General features: G+C 33.8%; 4 protein-coding genes and 1 non-coding gene across 7 annotated transcripts; all 5 read left to right on the top strand.

Moving 5' to 3' along the window:
- The first annotated feature begins 1,951 nt into the window (after positions 1–1,951).
- On the top strand, positions 1,952–5,925 carry LOC130815407 (protein C2-DOMAIN ABA-RELATED 11). Its single transcript, XM_057681870.1, has 4 exons — positions 1,952–2,129; positions 3,038–3,155; positions 3,970–4,065; positions 4,974–5,925. Exons 1-4 carry the CDS (start codon positions 2,005–2,007, stop codon positions 5,271–5,273), a joined length of 639 nt encoding a protein of 212 aa, XP_057537853.1. The 5' UTR covers positions 1,952–2,004; the 3' UTR covers positions 5,274–5,925.
- A 456-nt stretch (positions 5,926–6,381) lies between these two features.
- LOC130815497 (WEB family protein At1g12150-like) lies at positions 6,382–9,968 on the top strand. Its single transcript, XM_057681986.1, has 3 exons — positions 6,382–6,619; positions 7,300–7,550; positions 7,623–9,968. Exons 2-3 carry the CDS (start codon positions 7,350–7,352, stop codon positions 9,219–9,221), a joined length of 1,800 nt encoding a protein of 599 aa, XP_057537969.1. The 5' UTR covers positions 6,382–6,619; positions 7,300–7,349; the 3' UTR covers positions 9,222–9,968.
- Positions 9,969–10,431: 463 nt separating this feature from the next.
- Positions 10,432–15,070, top strand: LOC130815345 (50S ribosomal protein L10, chloroplastic-like). Its single transcript, XM_057681784.1, has 2 exons — positions 10,432–11,323; positions 14,813–15,070. The coding sequence occupies exon 1, from the start codon at positions 10,573–10,575 to the stop codon at positions 11,299–11,301; it is 729 nt and encodes a 242-aa protein (XP_057537767.1). The 5' UTR covers positions 10,432–10,572; the 3' UTR covers positions 11,302–11,323; positions 14,813–15,070.
- Positions 15,071–17,198: 2,128 nt separating this feature from the next.
- Positions 17,199–20,621, top strand: LOC130814940 (U-box domain-containing protein 35). Of its 3 annotated transcripts, none has more exons than XM_057681233.1 (5): positions 17,199–17,622; positions 17,748–18,305; positions 18,924–19,048; positions 19,288–19,403; positions 20,120–20,621. In XM_057681233.1, exons 2-5 carry the CDS (start codon positions 17,870–17,872, stop codon positions 20,130–20,132), a joined length of 690 nt encoding a protein of 229 aa, XP_057537216.1. In that variant the 5' UTR covers positions 17,199–17,622; positions 17,748–17,869; the 3' UTR covers positions 20,133–20,621. The 3 variants fall into 3 exon arrangements, with proteins under 3 accessions (XP_057537216.1, XP_057537215.1, XP_057537214.1); XM_057681232.1 differs by having other exon boundaries at positions 17,209–17,622; positions 19,953–20,607; XM_057681231.1 differs by having other exon boundaries at positions 17,209–18,305; positions 19,953–20,607.
- TRNAF-GAA (transfer RNA phenylalanine (anticodon GAA)) lies at positions 20,235–20,307 on the top strand. The gene has a single exon. It is a non-coding gene; the product is annotated as a tRNA-Phe (tRNA).
- Positions 20,622–20,731: the final 110 nt, after the last annotated feature.

Below are 20,731 nucleotides of genomic sequence, written 5' to 3'. Positions count from 1 at the left end.
TCTTTCATATTACTATAACGGGTAGTTTCAAAAGTTCTTCCACTTTAAAATACTTTCTATTTTTAGAAAGATTTTATCCCACTTTTACCCCTTAAAACCCCCTTTTCTTTAAATGTACCCCTTTTCTTTTATTTATAATTATTTTCTCTCTCATACTTTCAATACAATCATTACTTCACACTACTATTTAATTAAAATAATACCCACTACAACCTCATATTTCCAATACAATCATTACTTCACACTACTATTTAATTAAAATAATACCCACTACAACCCAAAGATTTTATCTTACTTAATATGTGTGAAAAATCCAAAGTGGAAGATCAAAAAAGAACGAAAAGAGTAGTATTTTAGATTCTTCTATAAATACTATTATAGTGAATAGAATAAAAGTATATGAGTGGTAAGAATTTATTTGAAGCAATTAGCTTATATAGGATATATTATACTTTTGTTGACATTAAGGATTGAAATATGGCTGATACTTTTTGACAAATGCAGTCGATCTTTTTTGACTCCATCAAAACTAATATTTATGTTGAATAATGAAGAAATTAGAAATGATTACTTTCTAATCCCCCCCTCCCTCCCTCTAAATCATGATATTAGCCAAGATGAGACCTTAATCTAAATTTCATATAACATCATGACTAATTAAATAAGATTGTACTAAATTATGTTCTTTTTCTTATACTTGAAGTGTCCCTAACATGTGATTAAATAAAATTATATGATGGTAATGTGAAAGAGTGTTTAGTTTTAATTTTTTGTAAAATGTGTTAATATTATTAGTGTGGTAGTGAAGTACTCACTCTCTTTGTTTTTATGGTTTTTAAAATTATATATCGGATATTTTAGATCGAATATTTTTAAACACCTTTATTTATATCTATCTAAAATTTTTATATTCATCGCCTACCAACTAGTGGGTAAATTTTTATGTTTATATCTATCTACTTGGGTAAGCATTCAAACTCATTATGACCAATTGGATATACCGATCATGAGTATACCCACCTTATACCTACCTCATATTTACTTCAAGTTATACGCGCACTATACAATGCAAGTCCTTACAAATTTAATTGTAAATCTATTTTTATTTAAACCATGCAATTTAATGTGATAAAATTAGTATTCTTAAATTTTTATCAATAGTTAAACATACAAATTGCGAGGCAGGTAAAAGTCGGATCAAGCAAGTATGGGGCTGAATTTGTGAACGAGTAAGACCTAATATCCACAACTTATGCCAAGTAAGATTTTCATTATATCCACCAATTAACCATCAAATTATATTCATACCCATTTTAACTATAGCGCCTCTCCTAAGAGACCGTCTTTATAAGAGACAGCTCTCCGGCCCAGGCCCATTAAAAAATAAATAAAAAAGACCTAAAAATTGACGTGCGCATTTGACCATATTTGGAGTTGGTGTTATAACCTATTAAAGTTAGTGTTATAACCTATTAAAGTTGGTATTATAACCTATTAAAATTGGTATTTGAAGTTAGTGTTATAACCTATTAAAGTTGGTATTATAATCTATTTAGAGATACCGTTTTTGATAGGTTACAATACTAACTCTAACATGTTATAATACCAACTTCAATAGAATATAACACCAATTCCAATAAAATTACACAAAAGCGCGTTTTTCTAATAGTTGTTTTTTTAAGTAATAATAGGTTGGCCCATTTGAAACGTGTCTCTTGTAAAGACGGTCTTAACTCTCAAGTAAAAATTTGTGTTTTAACTAGACGCATATACAATACAAACCTATATAATTTTACATGTATGTCATCTCGACTCAGAATCCTAACCAGTAACCCAATGGAAAAATTGGAACGAGTCCTGACTACACGGTTTCCTAAAACTCGCTCAATCCTACGTTTGATGTTTGAACGAACCGGTCAGTCAATTTTTTTTCCTTTTGTTTATCAAATACCGAAAATCTTGAGTTGGGATTATAAAATGTTGACCATAACAAAAGAGAATTAGATGAGTCCTCAAAAGAATTTTGGCTCGCTTTTACTCTCCCATTCCCAGTCCCCAACTAAAACCTCCCTCTTAATTCTGGCTGAATTCTTCACATTTAAAGACAAACAAGAAGCAAAACCATCAAGGTAAGGTTTCAGAATTTTTTCTTTTTTGCTAGTTTATACTTGATTTTGTTTTGTCTTTCATGTTAATGTAAATATAAAAAGTTGCAATCTTTGTTTTTAATTGTCATTTCAGTCTTGTTACTTCCTACATTGCTCCCTTCTATTTTCTTTTCATTTCCATTTCTTTTTTAGGGTTACATCATTTACAGTCAAATTTGGTACAGTGTAAATTTTGGGTTTTGCATTTTGATGTCTGAAGGTTGTTTACATGCATATGGCTACAATATATATTCTGGGTTTTGATTGTTTGAAGGTTATTTACTTGAATATGGCTACAATATTCATTTTGGGTTTTGATTTGTGAAGGCTGTTTACTCGAGCATGGTTGTGATTATAAATTTTGGGTTTTGATGTTTCAAGGTTATTTTCATGAATATGACAACAAATTTTGGGTTTTGATGTCTGAAGATTGTGCGATTTCATATGGCTATAAATATATTTTTTTTGTTATTTATGCTATCTTCAATTTCCCCTTTCTCTGCTCATTGCACTCAAATTATACTTGTATTAATTTCCACTTTCTCTGTTTTCCTTTAGTAGTAACATTAGAGCTTGGATCCTGGGTAAGAGCTAGAGATGAGCCAACAGTAGATTATGATTTGTTGAAGTTCCCATTGTTGCTCACATGTCTTATATATATGTGCATATGGTTTAACTATTTAAGCATGCTTTCCTCCTTTATGTGTATGGGTTGCCGCCTTCCTTCCCCCAAACTCTGATCATAGTTTTATATGCACGGGATACACGGGGTACGATGATGATGATGCTTTAAGTATACTTTCTTTTGTACTTGTGTTTTTGAATCCAAATCTTGGTAGTAACTATAGTAAAAGTATGTCATTATGAGTTTTTGTTATGATTTTGGGCAGATTTTCTATGTCGAATTCAACTGGCACTCTAAAAGTTATGGTAGTCCAAGGGAGGACGTTGGTTGTTAGAGATTTCAAAACCAGTGATCCATATGTGAAATTGAAGCTTGGCTCTCAGGTTATGTCTTGCACTTGCACCTTTTCTATTCACTTTTTGAATATACCTTCATGCTTTCTTTGTTGTTGGGTTGGTAGATTGAAAAATCACTTCCTGCCATCTCTTTTTGTTGCCCTTAGTTCAGCGATCAAGTCTTGTGAGTTGTGACTTTTCATACACATTTAGGTGTGTTTTATGTTGTCAAACATGGAATGTCCAAGAATTTATAAAGAAATTGGTGTCGTCAATTTGTTTGGCTATGATATTGACTTCAGAATAAGGTAGCATTCATAGTGCAAAAATGTAACTTTCAGTCAATGATCACAAAAGTGCACTATCGAGGGTTATGTGGTTGTCATACCTGATTCCACCAAATATTGTCTAAAACTATGAGATATTACTTGGCCTTAAATGCGATCTTTTACTCCTTTGATGCATGTAATATTGAGTTGGTAGTTTTCCAAACCTTTGAGACTCGGCCAATACGATATGATATAACCTTGTTTTTGCATCATGGTTGCATCTTATTCGTGTATGCTTGTTCTCCATGGATTTGATGGCTGCCTATAGCCATTCTAGGTTTTAAAATTGTGATCACGCCATCACGGTGATATTATAGTTACTATTCGTTAATTTTGTATGCTTCATAAGAAGTTCGGTTGTAGATAACTAGACATTAGTCATTTTCAACTTGGACTTCTCTCGAGTTTACGCGTGAGTAGTGAATTCAACCAATCTATTTTGGAAAATCTTAGTTAATTTTTATCAATGATGTTACTAAACTGCTGTCATGAACCAATGTCACATTTTTTAACATATGGTTACTTTCCGCCAGACTGCAAAAACAAAAGTTATCAACAGCTGCCTAAACCCAGTCTGGAATGAAGAGCTGACATTCTCCCTGACAGAACCTGTTGGAACCTTGAATTTGGTGAGTGATTCTTTTTGGTTTGCAATTTCAATAGTCATACTCTGAATTGTGCACATAAAATTGCTATTCTTCATGTAGCAGAAAACTGGTGTAGCAATTGACCATTGACTAGTCTGCTCATTGACAAATTTCAAAGGTTGCTTTAGTTTGTTACTTGACCCCCTACATTCATCCACATTATAGTATTGCTTGAATTGTAACTAGAAACACCAAGTGTCGCAATTGCACTTTGTTTGGATGGAAGGAAATAGAGGGAAAGGACGGGGAGAGAAATGGAGAGACTGTATTTCCCTCATTTGGATAGCACTAGCAAAAGGGAGGGAAATGGAGGGAAGGGAATTGAAAGAAAAATTAAAACTCCTTCGCATTTTAAACAACAAATCTTTCTAACATTAGAAAAATTTGGAAGGAAAATACCGAATCTCCCTTCCCCTTGCCTTCCCTTCCCTTCACGTCTTTCCAAAAATATTATCCAAACATAGTGTTAATATTTTTTGTTTTCCTTCTAACTAAGATGATGTCCCCGCATCCGTATCACTTCCTTCCCCCTCATCGCATGATTGTCCACCTCATAGGTCTGAACAATTTCGAGTAGAATCTCGATTTTAACAACTTTGATTCAAAGTGATGCAACATACTGTATAACCTTGAGTCCATGACTCACTCTATTACGGCCAGTTGATTTTTTTTTTTCTTTTCCTGATTTCGAGATAAGGATAGAGAATCCCCTACAGGCAAGAGGATGGGGAATCGATTCTTCCTGTAGGTGGTGAGAATCGAAATTTTATCACAAGAGTAAAAGGAAAAACCTTCAACCATTAGGCAAACTCATGATTCTCAATTAGTATCATTTGTTAATAGTCAAATGTGAAGTCCCGATTAAATTTAAGTTGGGTGTTGATGTACAGGAAGTTTTTGACAAAGACCGGTTCAAATCAGATGACAAGATGGGATATGCTTTTGTGAATATCCAACCACTCGAATCAGCGGCCAGACTAAAGCAGGTCCTGAAAGTATCTTCTGGAGAAACAACTTTGAGAAAGGTGATTCCAAACTCCGATAATTGTCTGGTTAGAGATAGCTGTATAAAATGCGTAAATGGGGAGATTGTCCAGGACGTATGGTTGAGGCTTCGAGATGTTAAAACCGGAGAAATTGAATTGAAACTCAAGTACGAAATATCTAATCCAGGCTCTCTACCCAGCTAGAACTCTCAAGTCTCGATATAGACTGTCGCTAATTAGTTTTCATGATGACCGAACACACATCTCATCATCTTTTTTTTGTTATATCAACTGGGCCGAGGATTTGTTAGGAATATTGTTCGGTGATTAGTCATCGAGAATTCGAACACTACTATCGTAGAGTATACAGACAGGCTGTAGTCGTAGATCTGTAGTGGGTTGTGATTGTAATCTAGGTGGATGATTGAAGTGTACATTAGTGTGTGTATAATGACTTGGTATAAATTTCAGCTAAATTTTCTGTTAATGTTATCTCAGAACTCAAGTCATGATCTGCTCCTTTTGTAGCTTTACACAATCATTATTAGATTCCATGGAAAATATATGTATACAAAACTAGCGGTTTCAATGTACTCACGTGCGTGCCAATGTGGGCGGCTAGGCTCCCCAACGCTGGCAAACTTTATCGGGTATTGGGATACTTGATCAGATATAAGGTTGAGTATCGGGTCCTAATACATTTTAGGAGGTATAGTCTTTTCTTTTGACCTCCTTTTATGAATGGTTTTTCCTTCTGGATTTTATTATGTTTTTTTCGGTTGAAAAAACGGTAAACACATGTGCCTACTTTGTATTTGAAATTATTCGTGGTTTGAGTAAAGGTTTGAACTTTATGGTACTCTATAGTCAACTTATATTTGATTCTGAATCCTAAATTTTATATTCTCTCTTCTTCGTTATGCAATAACTCATATTTTGATATCCAAAAACTTATTCCTAATTATACGATATAACATTTCATTTAGATTCTATTTGACTAAATATTATTTTATATATATAATTTTTTTTCAAATATTTTACAACAAAACTTGGTATTTGATGCTAAATTAGTAACCAATAAACAAATAAAGTTTAGAGATAAAATTAAGGTTAAAACACAAAAAAAAAAAAAAAGGTTTAAGTCTCAACCAAGAAATTAGATTTGATATTTCACACAAAATTCATTTCATTTTCATTTCAAATTATTTTTAATATTTTCTAAACCATACAAAAACTAATTAAACAACTTTTCTATTTCTTTAATAAGAATTAAATTATCCTATATTATAGGCTTAATGGTCGTTTAACTCTCCCTAATTTGAGTGGCTCCCATTTCTCTTCTCTTATTTTCTCCAAAGCATCCTATCCTATTGTACTCCAAATTTGCTCTCTAATCTCTTTCTCTTTTGCGTTTTCTTTTTATTTTATCATCCTAATTTCTAATTACTTGCTATTCAAAATGTTTATAGTAGCCATTCATGGAATGATGGAAGTGCATGATCACAATATTATTGAGTAATATATATTTTCCTCTCCTATAACCATTTCAGGTCTGATCATCTCTATCAACTTTTTAATTTTTTTAATATATTTATACGTGCATAGAAGTTAATATGTTTTCGATGGAACCAAAAATCTATAATCTTTTGATTTCGTATTACAATACACTAGTAAAATGATTGCTAACATTATTTGAACTTCTGGTTTATGGAAAGTTGCATGTAATGTTTGCAATTATAATCAATCCGGAATAACCTTTGTATTTATAAAATGCATTGCAAACCTCGCTAGATAGGACCCATTTAATGGAATTGAGATAACGAAAGATTGTTACTGAGTGGTAAAGTATATAACATATTATGACGCTTCAACCATTAACTTAAACTTTGGTTGAATTGATTATTCGCGAATTCACATGAAAATTGAATCAATTTTGTGTTGGAATAGTTTGTCCAACATCGATGGATTAAAGATAATGTGTAGACTTTGTAAGTCATTGGAACCCTTCCTCCCGTTGCCATATGATTTTGGGATGGTATCTCCTTTGCTTATGAAGTCTATGTATGTTTCTCGATTATATGCTAGCATTAACAATAAATCCAACTAAACTTAACAGTTTGTGTTGATGCCATCCTATGAAATGAATCAATGATCTTTACTCTTGACAAAAAAACACAATCATGCAGCACAATCTTTGCTAACTAGTTCTCTGGTTTGTATGTTGATAAAGTGCCATAGATTGATAGATCTATACAAACACAAGGAGTGCATTGTGCTACCATGGTGAATATAGTACGAACACATACTCGGAGAAATTCCATGGGAGGTCCTCCGTCTCCTAGGACAGTCGAAGTAGGAGAGATCGATACCAAAGCACCCTTTCAATCTGTCAAAGCCGCGTTAAGTCTCTTTGGCGTACCATCTTCGTCACCTCCTAGCACCAAACCCGTTTATACCAAGAAGCCGAAGCCTCAAGCTCAGGTTAGCACTAGCTCGGATTTTGGAACTATATTATCAACAACAATTATGATGTTAATCGATTGAAAATGACAGGAGGTTTTAGACAATGAGGCGCAGTTTCACTTGGCCTTAAACGAGCTAAATAAGTTGAAGGAACAACTAAGAGGCGCTGAATTGAAAAAAAACCAAACAATTCCTGAACTAGACAGGGCTCAAAGGACTCTCGAAGATCTCCAAGAAAAACTTAAAACTGTCAATGAGTCTAAACAGAACATACTAGAAACTTCTAAAACGCTAAAGGAAAGGGCTCGGAAGCTTGAAGAAGCAGTTTTGTTAAGCGATATTAATGCACAAGAGGTCATCGATATTGTAAAGGCGGATGTGGATAACACCAAGGAAGAGTATACGGCTGTTATATTGGAGCTTGATTCGGCTAAACAACAGCTTAGTAATGTGCATAGGGAATACGAAGCGACTTTGGAAGCTAAAGCTGCTGCTTTACGCTTATCGCAAGAAGCCGATGCAGCAGTAGACGCCCATCGTTTGAGAGTCGGTAGCCTCACTAAGCAGATTGCTACGATGCAGGACACGTTAGCCAGTGTAAAAGCTTCTTCTAAAAACGCGGAGGAAGATCACCATAAGGGTATAAGTCAAAGAAACGAGGAGATTTCTTCTCGTAGACTTGCCAAGCAAGAGATGCAATATAAAATGCTCGGTTTACAGGATGAATATCGGTCTCTTCTAGCCGATGATTTGCAGGCTAAACTTGTGGAAACGAATGCTGAGATTTTATGTCTTAAAGAAAAAGTGTCGAATGCCAAAGATGTTTATGTAGAATCTCGAAAAACGATGAATTATGAGCTCGAGGAAGCTAAGAAATCGTTTGATAAGGTTGCATACGAGAAGTTGTCGCTACAAAGATTATTAGAATCGTTGAAGCGAGAGCTAGAACATGTCGGAAAGGAGTTATTGGAGCAGAAACTTAAAATAGAGGAATCCGAGACTCTAGCCAATAGACTGAAAGCCGAATTAGATGATGAGAAGAATGTGCTTGAAGCGGGTCTTATAAATAAAACTAGTGCAGCAGATGTATCGGATGATATGGCTGTAACGATTGAACAACTGAATTTGGAGACGGAGAAATTAGGGCAAGAAGCCGAACAGATTAAGAAGAGAATACGAGAAGAGGAACAACAAACACAAATAACTAAAGAAAGGATGGTTGATATGGAAACGAAGTTGTCGAGTGTCCTAAAAGAAGTGGAAGAGGCTAGAGCAGCCAACAGAGCTGCACAGGACGAGATTAAAGTGCTTTCTGACAGAACCGAGGGTGCTACAGATCGGGAATCTACACCCGAAAGTAATAGTGGGAAGATTAAGGTTTCAACCGAAGAGTACAACTCGTTGATAGAGAAAGTTGATGAGTCGGAAAAGTTGGCTGATATAAAAGTAACAGCGAACATAGCTCAGGTAGAAGCTTTGGTTGCGAGCCAAAAGGAAGCAGCTCGAAAGTATGAGGCCATTTCGAAAGAGATTGAAGAAGTAAAGATGAAAGAAGAGGAAGCTCTTAAGGTTGCGGAAATGGCTGAGGCTGCAAAGAGTGCGTTGGAAGCTGAATTGCAACGGATGTATCAAGAAGAACGAATCAATCAGACGCCTCAAGTTGAGTCGAATGCTGAGAGCATTGCGTAGCAACCTGATCTATCGTAGGAATTTTCGATGGTTGATTGTCGATTTCATGCTCGAACACAGGCTATGATATGCTAGAATATTGTCCTAGTCTAACCGGCGAATCTAGAATAAAATCAAATGATATCAATTGGGTTTATATAGAAGTAGAATGTCTTAGTCTGACGGGGTCATATAGCACATCTTTAACCAACTTAACCAATACATATATAAATATTTCTAAGTATATGATTTTATATAGAAGTAGAATGCTGTCAGTTGACATAATTGATTGAATGACCTTGGATCCATCTATGGTCCTAGATATGGTTTGCTCATTGTTATACTAGAATGTTAGAGTCTAATGACAATTTAGTTTATGCTTGGGGAATGAAAATTTTTCCTTTTGTAATTCAAATTTAAACTCCATTGGTATAACTAGAGCAAAATTGCGTTGTTTTCCGTAGCTTCTGGGATTATTGTCCCTTAGCCGATTCAATTGACTTGTTTGACCAACTCACAGCATTAACTTTTGTTTAGCGGTAAAACCAAATAGATGATATAAATTGATTCAACCATGAAGCCACTAGTTAATAAATTGCTTAAAAGACAATTTTATAATTTTTCCAATTAAAATTCTCGTTCTACTGTCATCTCTTAGAAAACGAAGACATAAATTTATTTTCTTAAAGTGTCATTTAAAATCTCATCATAACCTATAAATTTAATAATTTTCATTCGCTCAAAACAAAACCTTAAATATTAGATTAGCACTACTTAGACTTGTTAAATTTTGACCCAACCAGAAAATAGTGGGTCATAATCCGAAAATTTTGAAATGACCTGAAAACGACTGGACACGAAAAAATCGAAAAAAACTAGTTAAACATGATCAAAACCCAAACCTAACCATTTAACCCATTGTCAATTTCAAGTCAATATTTTTGGTTAGAATTAACTACATTTTTTTGTCAATTTCTTCGGCATTTCTTTTATTGAAGCTCTAAAATAAGTAAATTGGTTTTTTAATATAACAATATTTTCAATGAAAACAAAAACAATTTATAATGTATAAAATAATAATAGGAAGAAAATAAAAAAAGCTTTTGACCTATTAAATTGATCAAAACTTGACCCTGACACAACTCGAATTCGATACCGCCGACTCAAAACCTATCCGATCAACCGTTATTTCTAGTAGAATTCCATATAGTAGGGGTGGAGAGTACTTTAGTTTTAAGAAATCAATTCAACCTAGTCGAGTAATGGTTTTTCTCTTTTTTAGATTTAAAAATCTCATGTATTTTTAGCAAATTATTCCGGAGTTTCATCCTCACTTGCCCCTCATTCCCATCTCTATTTACCATTACTATCAATGTCTTCTTTGTCCACCATGAGAGTCACCATCTCCACCATGAAAACCCCTCTTTCTCACCAAATCCTAACCCTAGTCCGCAACCAATTTCCTTCCCATAATCAACTCCGCTACTTCGCCAAATATGTTCCCTACAAACCACCCCCAAAGCCCAAAATCCACCAAAATCTCAGAGCAATCAAAACCCTAAAATCCCATCTCAGGGATTCTTACTTCATCGCACCTTTTCCCTGCCATGGCTTTTCTGCCAACAAATTCAAACCCTTAAAATCTGCCCTTTCTTCCGACCCATCTGCAGCTAAGCTTGTTTTTGTCAAAAACTCTCTTGTTTCTAAGGCCCTTTCTGGGACCCAATTTGAACCGTTGGGAAGTTGTATGAAAGGGATGAACTCTCTCCTTTTTGTTAAGAAAGAAGATGCTGTGGGACCTGTTATGGGAAGTGTCAAAAATGCTGTTAAAGATAGTAAATTAGAGTTCAATGATTTTCCTGGTGCTGTTGTTGGTGGTCAACTTTATGGGCATTTGGATTTAGAGGTTTTTCAAAATACTCCATCTAAAGTAGAGGCTTATGGGATGCTTCTCGGTTCGCTTTTCGGACCTTCTTCGACATTGATGGCGATCTTGGAAGGGTTTTGTGTTGATGATTCCAACAATGTAGATGGTTCTGATGGTGTTGCTGAGGGTGCGACTGAGAGCAAGAAAGATGTGAGTGAGGATTTTGCTCAGTGATATTGCTATTATTCATTGAGAGGTATACAATTTTATTTGTTTATGTTTAATGCTTTCATTTTGATCTTTCTATTTTTTTTTCCATTTTACTGTTATTGATGATGATGGTTATCATGTTACTTCATGTTAGTGTTGAATGCTATGTTGGTAGTTATTGATGTTATGGTAATGTTGGTGGGGGATTCAAGGGAAGAAGAGAGGAAAGGGAAACATTTGTGATTGGTAGTATGAAAGTGAAAAATGGTGTTACCCTTTTCAATTAGGTCAATCGACTTGGAAATGACTTAAACATGAATACTCATCTGAATGGACTTGCTGTTATAAATGTGACTTTAATTTTATTAATTAAACATATAAAATAAAGTTATAGTAGGTTATAAAACATATGACAAGTTCAAACCTTTGCTTTACATACACCAAATGTGAATTCATCATCGGGAATCACCATATATTGAACATAGTAACAAGAAGATTTTGTACGTGAACTTGATATTAATTCTAGGCGAGATGCTCTTTCCTAAAACATCATTTTTTCCCTACTATGGTGTTTGGGAATATAAACTGGAAATATGTTCTGAGATACCAAAAATTACACTAAATTCCTAGCACAAGGAACTTAGAACGACATGAGAAAACTTAAGTGGAAGAAAAAACGGAAATTTACAATTGAGGATGCAAGTTCTCTATGTAAAATGCTAGAGAAGAAAAGGAAAATCAAAAATTGCATGTATATGTACATCTCATGTAAGAAATAACTTACACATGCTTTCTATATTTATAGAAAAGCATACAACCATTCATGAAGTAATATGTCACTTCATGAACCGCAACATCGATTCACGAATCAATGTCGATATTAAATTAATTCATTCCAATAATTCAGTTAATATAACCATATTAACCGTAGGGAGTTATTGCATAACTAACAAAACCGAATAAAACAAACATTGCAAAAACCAGCGCGAAAGTCGTGGGCCGGGACCTGAGCAATTTCCAAAACAGAAACTTTGTCTTGAAATCTTGCGATCCGCGAGTCTTTTCGCGATCCGCAAAAATACTTTTGCACAAAACAAACATTTTGCAATATAGGGATATTAAACTTAATTAATAAATTAATTTGTTTATTTGATTTAATGAATTATTATTTCCGATATATACGCTCTAAATGACAACACTTGCTACCTAGGCAAGTGAAAAACTTGAAAGCAGTGTCACATGATTCGTTAATCTCCTCGCGAATCGCAAATCGGAAAAACAAAATTATGATCGGTTCTGGGCTATTCTTGGGCAAATTTGAGCAAATCGCAAATCTAAAATGCGAATTAGCTAGTGAGTCATGCTATGCTGCTTAAAAGTAACCCAAAGTGAATTTTTACACGTTTAACCTGATTGATGACCCAATTGGACACCCTAGTCGATTGTGCGGAACTATTCTTGTGTGACTATTAGTGAATAATAATACAAGTTTTTGTGATGTTTATCGGTTTGTCCTTCCTTTTTGTTTATTTGTTATGTCAATGTTTGATTGCATTACTACATAGGTGAGCAATGGGAGCATATAGATGCTTGATTTATTGAGATTCATGTGTTACTAGCCTTTCTACAATTGGGTGCACTCAAAATATCTATCTTAAGATACTCTAAATATCTAGTGTCTATCATTTAGAAAATGAGTTGAAGTGATGATGATGTTTACATTGATATTATCTTTAGTATATATATAATTACAATCCCTAATAATACAACAAAAGCTGTACTAGGGTATGATCATGGAGCCAGAGTTCTATGGTATACATAGGAGCAGTTTAAGGAGTACCAGGGAGACAATAATATATGTGGGTAAACACTGGTTATCTTATGTACTTTCTGACTTTTGGAGCACATCAGTGATTGATGGATGAGATAAACTTATTAGCTGCCCATGAAGCAAATTTTGTTTGCTTATGTCTAGTAGGAGGCTATAGACTATAGAGTGATGGACATTGTATAATAGTTGTGAAAAATTGGGTTAGTTTGAAAGCACATGAGAATTTCTAGTCAGAATCCGCCTTGCACTTTGGCGTTTTCTGATTTTTAGCTAGCAATTAATATTAATTTTGTTTTTGACCGTTGTTTATGTCTAACGTCTATTAGACTCCTAAGGCTTGACTCAAGATGTTTAGTTTGCATCAGGGTTAGCAGTCACCCATACATGCTTTCTGGATCAACAAGTCATATTTGTGTTGTTGTCTATTGTCCAATTTGGTTTAGACACTTCCAATGTAGAGTGTGGACTTGTCTCCTGTCAAAAGTTAATAAATGGTTAATGCTAGTACTACTGGATGACTCTGTTACATACTTAACCTTCTGTTAGCTATCATTACTTGTTGATAGAAATCCCTCGGCTACTTTATGGTGTATGAGGAATATGAAATGATGATTTACCTTATGGATCAACTAGTGTCTAGACTAATCTTTGTTCTGTCATTACGTCTATTTTTGGGCTTGTAGACTTTTGGTTGTGCTTCAAGGTTGGATGTATTTATTATGGAAACTTTTTAATAATGAATTGAGCCTCATATGTAATTCTATATACTGCATTTTTTTTATACGTATAGACTTATTAATGATCTTCATATAAATTGTTGACATGAGGGAAGTTTTAAATAGTTTGGTGTTCTCATTTGATCGTATCAAATGGGTTGAGGCGTTGAGCCTAGATATCTCATTGTGTTATAGTCCATTCAACATGAGTCAAGAATAGTTTTTTCTAGGATCACAATGTATGATTGTCTGTAATTTGTGACTCCCTTTTCCCCTTCTGATATTGCATTTCAGACATATATATGTGGGTCTTGCTGTGAATTCCTGTATGGTTAAGAATCATGAAATTTTAACCCACCGAAGAAGCTCAAGGAGAAAACCTGGAATAGCTTACTGATGTGAAATCATGACCACTATATTCTTTGATAGTATGAATAATTTTGTCATTTATCGGTTGAGCAAGGCTTGAACCTTGGTTTTGAACTTCATATTTTTGTAGCACATGATTGCCTTGGTTTTGGAGTTGTGCCTTGTGGGATTAATATAATTCAAAGTAAAGAAAGGAAAATGATCAAAGATTGATGAAGGGGATGCAGCCGGGGCCATGTTGGTGTGAGGAGGAACCGAGAAGGGAAGGAAAAACTATTACTTTGAAGGACTGGTGCTAATATGAGCCTATGACGAGCATATTATTCCTCCTCTCACCCAACCCACACCACCACTACTTGTTCCGTAAACCACCATTTTATCATCTTAAGTGCCATTAGGAGGTTTTGTAAGAGGTAGGAAAGCTAGTTGGTTAGACTTTTTCTATATACAGGGGAAAACTTGATTGTTGTACTGTGGATGTGGTTCTTGGGCTTCGGCTTTTCGTTTTTTTGTTCATCCAGAATCCTTTGATGATTTTGTACAATTTTGCCGGTATTATTGTGGAGGAATCGCATACGTTAATGCTCTCATATAATCTCGCAATTGATTTTATTTTCAGGGAATTTCGCTTGTAACAAACGCTTAAATAATTGGAGCAAACTTTTGGTGAGCAGGATCTACAATTGGCAATGCTGTTCAATGGATCCTAAGTTACCGGAGAAGATGGACTTGTATGGAAACAAATATTTTTTTCATTTGTTTGGGTTTTCAATTCTCTTTTCTCAGATAAATGGGTTTGATATAAAATTAGTTGGCTTAACCCTTGTACCAACAGATAGCTCTTACATAGTTTTAGGATTCATATTTTTGGCTTAAACCTTGGATTTTTTGGGTTGAGTCATTTAAGTTGAATTTATTTTTTGATTAAATTGTTTTCGGTTGAATGAGTTAAATGACTGAACCAATTATTTAATGTATATAATTCAAATATTTCAAAAAACAAAAAAAAAAAAAAACATATACAATATATAACTCTGATGGTTTAATATTATCCTGAAGCAGAAAAAATAATTCATATTATAGTGAGCGTTGGGGCTTAGAAGTGATGATATAAAGCAAAGCTAAAAAATTAACCAAATCCGAAAAAAACAAATTGCATGGGATTAGGTTTAGCTCACTTTTCCTTTCTTTTTCTTCAATTACATTTTTTTTTATCAAATATCAAGTTACGAGTAAAAATTTGTTTTCACGTTATGACATTATAGAATTTCATCAAGCTTTGAATACTTTGGAATTCAATAAAAATTTGCAAAGTGTAATAAACGTAAATAGACCGTTAATTTTCTATTTTCTTTTTTGGCATATTTACATTATCAGTCGGTTTTTCTGAAAGACGTTTTTCAGGCCAAGTCCATTAAAGTTTAATGTCTACTCTTACTCTATTTTTTCCTTTATGGACTGATACAATCAGAGATCCTTTCTCAAAGAGATCGTCTCTCAGTCTCTTACGAAAATTCGTGTCACATTATATATTATTTTTTATTTGGTACCTTGTACCCTTACTTATGCCCTTATGAGATAGAACTAATTACACAATTATTTTTAAATTATTACTTTTTTCCTTCCTCATTCTTAATATGTAGTCTCATTTTTCGTGTGGTCTCTTCTTATTTTTCTTAAAATTAGTATATTATCAGATGAGACAGTTGATGAAAAATATAAAAGACTAAAAAACAACCTAAATAAACAACTCCCTTTATCCCCTTGAATATGCAACAACACCCACCATCTCCACAAGGATTAAAGAAAGTTGACTCTATTAAATTATATAAAAATAATTAAAAAAAATGTGTAAATAAGATTTTTAAAGTGTTAAAGACATTACCAATAATAGACATATTACAAAATAAAAGTTACGAATAAAAAAAATATCACAAAGTAAAAAAATGGATCAAATAAAAACGTTGATAAACATAATAGTATTAGGTTATTATGCCAAAAAACAAATATATTTGGGTGAAGCGGCAAAATGGCAGGTTTGTCGCTATCATGACGAGGTCGGAAGTAAAATAATCGCCGGGATTCTTTCACGTATTCGCATATTCCATTTTGAACTTTGACATGCACATCATCATCGATATTTCTTAATTCTTATGCTAATGCTGACTTTTCCTCCAATGATTTTTCTCTCTATTATTAATCATATATTAAGTATGCAATAAGTACGTTCAATAGACTTTTCGAATGCAGGTAACAATCATCTTATCATAAGTACAACAATGTGAACACTAAAATGAACAAACACTATAGTTTGATAGAAAAAAGCGTTAATAAGGACCAAAATGATGCCTAGTAGCGTTAATATTCTCTTCGTTCCTATTTGATGTTTTTATAATAAATGTTCACAAAAATTAAAAAAAAGTTGAATTTTTTAGGTGGTGAAAATGTTATTTTTATTGAAAAATATATGTGAATCATAATAAACATTAAAAAAATTAATATTTAAATAACTAAAACTAATTATTCCAAAAAAAAATTTCAAAGTAGGATATATCAGTTAATGTAGTTCAGACTAGTTTTAAAAGCTGAGAGGGTGTTTGGTATGAACTTTTTAATACTAAGTAAGGGATTCAATTACCATTATTACACATATTTGCTTGGTATGATATAAGGTTAACTCAATCCCTTTCTTGAGGGTAATGGATACCCTTACTTTGTTACCACCCATTTATGTCAAGTAACAAATTCTCTTTCTATGATCAATTAAGTGTTTCCCTTATATTTTCATACCAAACAACATATAACTACAATCCATACCCTTACCCTTACACCTCTTTATCATTTTCCTTTCCATTAAATTTTATATTCCCATACCAAACACCCTGATTCAACAAAAAGGGTTGACTACTATATAACTAATTGGGATAGTGTCAACTTTGAATTAATAGTTTTAGGTTGGTGGCATTACTATTTCTCAGCCCCATCCTATATTAGAGAGGCACAACCTCACAATTATATCATATCTTATCCTACACATTAGGAGTAATTATCAACGATCATCAAGGAAGGTTATGGGCGTGTTTAAAGTGTCCCATCGTGCAAATTTCCAAATTTAAAGGTTCATCATCATTCATTATATATTTACCAACTCCACTTATAAAAGCTATGATCAGGGTCTGAATAGAATTGGAAGACGGCTAACCATATTCTTGTTAGAGGAGACAATTAGTAGACTGCGACCACTAAGATTCTCGGCTCAAGAAAAATTTACAAATATAAACAAAAGACCCAGAATATATCATACGCAAGGTAAAAGAAAAACAAGGCAAGAAAACAAAAGGCAACAACTTGTCAAATAAGCAGTCTCAAAATTTATTATGAGTGTTTGGTCTGCCCCGGCAAAGTTAGAGCAAATACCACTTTTTCCAGGTAATGATTCTTGGTTCGATTCTCACCATCCATCTCTGTTAAACCTTTTTTTACTTTGATTATTCTAGTATATACTAAAAACCAATCACAAACGAAATTGTAAACCCATATACTATACATTACAGAACACTAGAAGATCTGTCCCTCTGATCACAACAATAAACAAAATTGTGCACAAAGCAACTGATTTCTGATTTGATATCCAACTCGATCGAGCCAAGCTGTGTTCCAGGCTCAAGATCATCTAATGGAAGCCACAACGAGCAGCAGGGATGCACACCGTGAGGCAGCTGCCACCGGCTCTGTGTCAATAAACCATCAAGACTACGACTACAATACTAGGCGAGCGAATGAAGTGAGCGAGATTATAGAGATAATAGAGGAGGAAGACGAGGAGATTCTTGCAGGAAAATCAGGTGGCAGGAAGTCACAGAAATTGGTACCAATTAGTGAAAATGGGATAGAAACTAATACAACAAGCTTGTTCTCTATTGATATAAACCATAAGGTTAATGACAGTACAAGGTACTCATCATCGGATGATGTGGTTTATGTTGCGGTTGGTAAGAGCGAGTCGAGTATGGATGCACTTTTGTGGGCTCTTACTCATTGTGTTCATCCTGGCTCTACTGTTGTTTATCTTATTCATATCTTTCCTGACCTCAAATTCATTCCTAGCCCATGTAAGTCTTCATTGTTTGCTCTTAAACATATATGCATAGTTAAGAATTTCGCGGTTAAATGTGTTTGATAGGAGTAATCTTAGGATGGGATCCTGGGATGTTTCCCTGGGTGAACATGAGTGAAGCTAAAATGTGCTAAAAAAACTTGCGTTGGTCTATGGGGCCAGTTTACACCCTCCATAGTAGTCACCGCTAATTCGAAGGGCCAAGGTGTGACAATTGTTTAAAGTTGTTGGCTAGTTTAACCGCTAAAAGTATAGGTTTGACAAGTAAATTGTTTGAGTCAGTTATTTAATTCGGTTATTATATAAATATTTGGTAAAACTTATCTGTTGGTTGTCTAGAGGGTCAAAAACTAAAAGTCAATTTAAAAGCTAACCGTAGTAGACTTCTGATTTTTGCTTAAAACTCAGCTTTTCAATAGGCGTAAAAGTCATTTATCGAACATTTTTTTAATTATTATACTAACTATAAAACCAAAAGTATAAAAATTAAAAAAAATTAAAAAAAAAAAAAACAAAAAGTCACTAACTATAATAAGCTTACTTAGCAATTCCTATACATAATTTGATTGCCATAATGTTTTGAAATAATATTTTGTTGGGTGATAAAATGTAGTCGGTGGAGGAATGGTACCTAAAACGTCAGTGACTCCAGACCTGGTGGAGAGTTACATGATGGAGGATTCTAGGAAGAGACGGGAACTACTTAACAAATATGTTGACAAGTGCACTTCACATATGGTAATTTATGAGCCAGAGAATTTTTTTTTTTTTTCAGAATGCTTATTAAATCATATGCACTTTATATTTACGTGAAGTTACAGTATATTTAATCGAAAACAACCTCATTATTAATTTATTATTAATGATAACAATAAGGTTGCATATATTTGACACCTTAAAATCCACGTAGGTGGCTCAATATAGCAGTAGTACTAGACTACTAGTTATCTAACAAGATTTAGTATAAATTGAAACAGATGCAGGTAGAGACTATACTGATTGAGAGTGATTCAGTGATAAATGCAATTGTGGAGCTAATTTCTGTTCTCAACATTCGTCGCCTCGTTGTAGGAATCTCCAAGTCCAACTTGAGGTATGGTTCATCCCCAAATGATCAAGTAGATTATGTTACCTTGTAAAGATCCCATGATGACAAAAGAACAATTATATTAGAAGAAATCCATATATATATATAAAAATAAAAAAAAATAAAAAAAAAAGTCAAGTTGGTTTAGCACATATGCAGAGGTAAATGTTCGATCATCTTAAAATATCCTGAATTCATCCCTGCACTTCCATTTCCATTTGTCCGTGCATTTCTATTCTGAGTCATGGCCGTCGATTAGTAAGGAAAAAGCGGACTCTCGCCCATTTAGGTCCCGAAAAATATTTTTTCATGTACAAAGTGAAATTTACTTAAATTAATTTTTGATATAATTTATAAATTTTTTTTTTTTGTGATATGAGTTATTGGGTTTTTTTATAAAAACTTAAAATACAAATAAGAAGTACAAAGTAAAAAGAGTATTATATAATTTATTATGCTCTGGGCCCAAAAATAAGCAAGATGGCCCTGTTCCGAGTACATGTAATTTCTCCATAATGCGATGAAAAGTTAAAGTATGACATGGTAATGAAACAGGAAAATGAAGGTAGGAAAAGGGAGTAATATAGTGGCAGATCAGATAAGGCAAACAGCTCCACAAGACTGTGAGCTTAAAATAATACATCAAGGCAAAGAATTAGAGTTGAATGACATTAATGGACTAAATCAATTAAATTCAAGTTCTCCTGCTTCTTCTCCTACAGTTGCCTCCATTAGAAGCAGAGCTCAATATGATGATCAGGAACAACAACAATCTCCTACTTCTCCCTTCTCTTGTTGTTTTAAAGGATAGTTATTTTTGCGTCACAAAAAGAACAAGCGGGGATAGCTCAGTTGGGAGAGCGTCAGACTGAAGATCTGAAGGTCGCGTGTTCGATCCACGCTCACCGCATATTGTTTTTTGGCAAATCCCTAGATTTTGATCTGGCATGTGCAATTTTTTTTTGTAAAAAGATAAATGACACTTTCTAATACATTTGCTGTATAAACCTTTTAAATAAGGTCAAGCAGTCTTGCAATTAATAGTTCCTTCGGTCCGAAATACTTATTATTGTTCAAACTTATTTTATATATTGCGTTTAATATCTAAAAAAATATAGTCAAATAAAATCTTATTTAAATCGTTTAATAGCATATTTTCATAATATTAACTTTTTATAATTTTTAGTTAAACATAATTTAATATATAAGAAAAGATATAGGACATCCCAGTATCCCACACAAAGCAGGGTTCAAATGATTTTTTTTTCTTGACTATACCTGTTCTCCTCAAGGAGGGAGTGAAGAGGATGCACACAGTCAAAAACCCCTAGCTG

The sequence above is a fragment of the Amaranthus tricolor genome, chromosome 6, assembly GCF_026212465.1.
Source record: "Amaranthus tricolor cultivar Red isolate AtriRed21 chromosome 6, ASM2621246v1, whole genome shotgun sequence".
NCBI classification, from domain to species: Eukaryota; Viridiplantae; Streptophyta; class Magnoliopsida; order Caryophyllales; family Amaranthaceae; genus Amaranthus; species Amaranthus tricolor.
Note: the sequence above shows the minus strand (reverse complement) of the source record. Positions and strands in the feature narration are given on the sequence as shown.

Bases quoted from the DNA above. Each gene is read 5' to 3' on its own strand.
- LOC130815407 (XM_057681870.1), top strand. From the start codon at position 2,005: ATGAGTCCTCAAAAGAATTTTGGCTCGCTTTTACTCTCCCATTCCCAG. The intron at 2,130-3,037 runs GTAAGGTTTCAG...GATTTTGGGCAG, and splicing joins CAAGAAGCAAAACCATCAAG to ATTTTCTATGTCGAATTCAA. The intron at 4,066-4,973 runs GTGAGTGATTCT...GTTGATGTACAG, and splicing joins CTGTTGGAACCTTGAATTTG to GAAGTTTTTGACAAAGACCG.
- LOC130815497 (XM_057681986.1), top strand. From the start codon at position 7,350: ATGGTGAATATAGTACGAACACATACTCGGAGAAATTCCATGGGAGGT. The intron at 7,551-7,622 runs GTTAGCACTAGC...TGAAAATGACAG, and splicing joins AGCCGAAGCCTCAAGCTCAG to GAGGTTTTAGACAATGAGGC.
- LOC130815345 (XM_057681784.1), top strand. From the start codon at position 10,573: ATGTCTTCTTTGTCCACCATGAGAGTCACCATCTCCACCATGAAAACC.
- LOC130814940 (XM_057681232.1), top strand. From the start codon at position 17,870: ATGGAAGCCACAACGAGCAGCAGGGATGCACACCGTGAGGCAGCTGCC. The intron at 18,306-18,923 runs GTAAGTCTTCAT...GATAAAATGTAG, and splicing joins CAAATTCATTCCTAGCCCAT to TCGGTGGAGGAATGGTACCT. The intron at 19,404-19,952 runs GTATGGTTCATC...GTAATGAAACAG, and splicing joins ATCTCCAAGTCCAACTTGAG to GAAAATGAAGGTAGGAAAAG.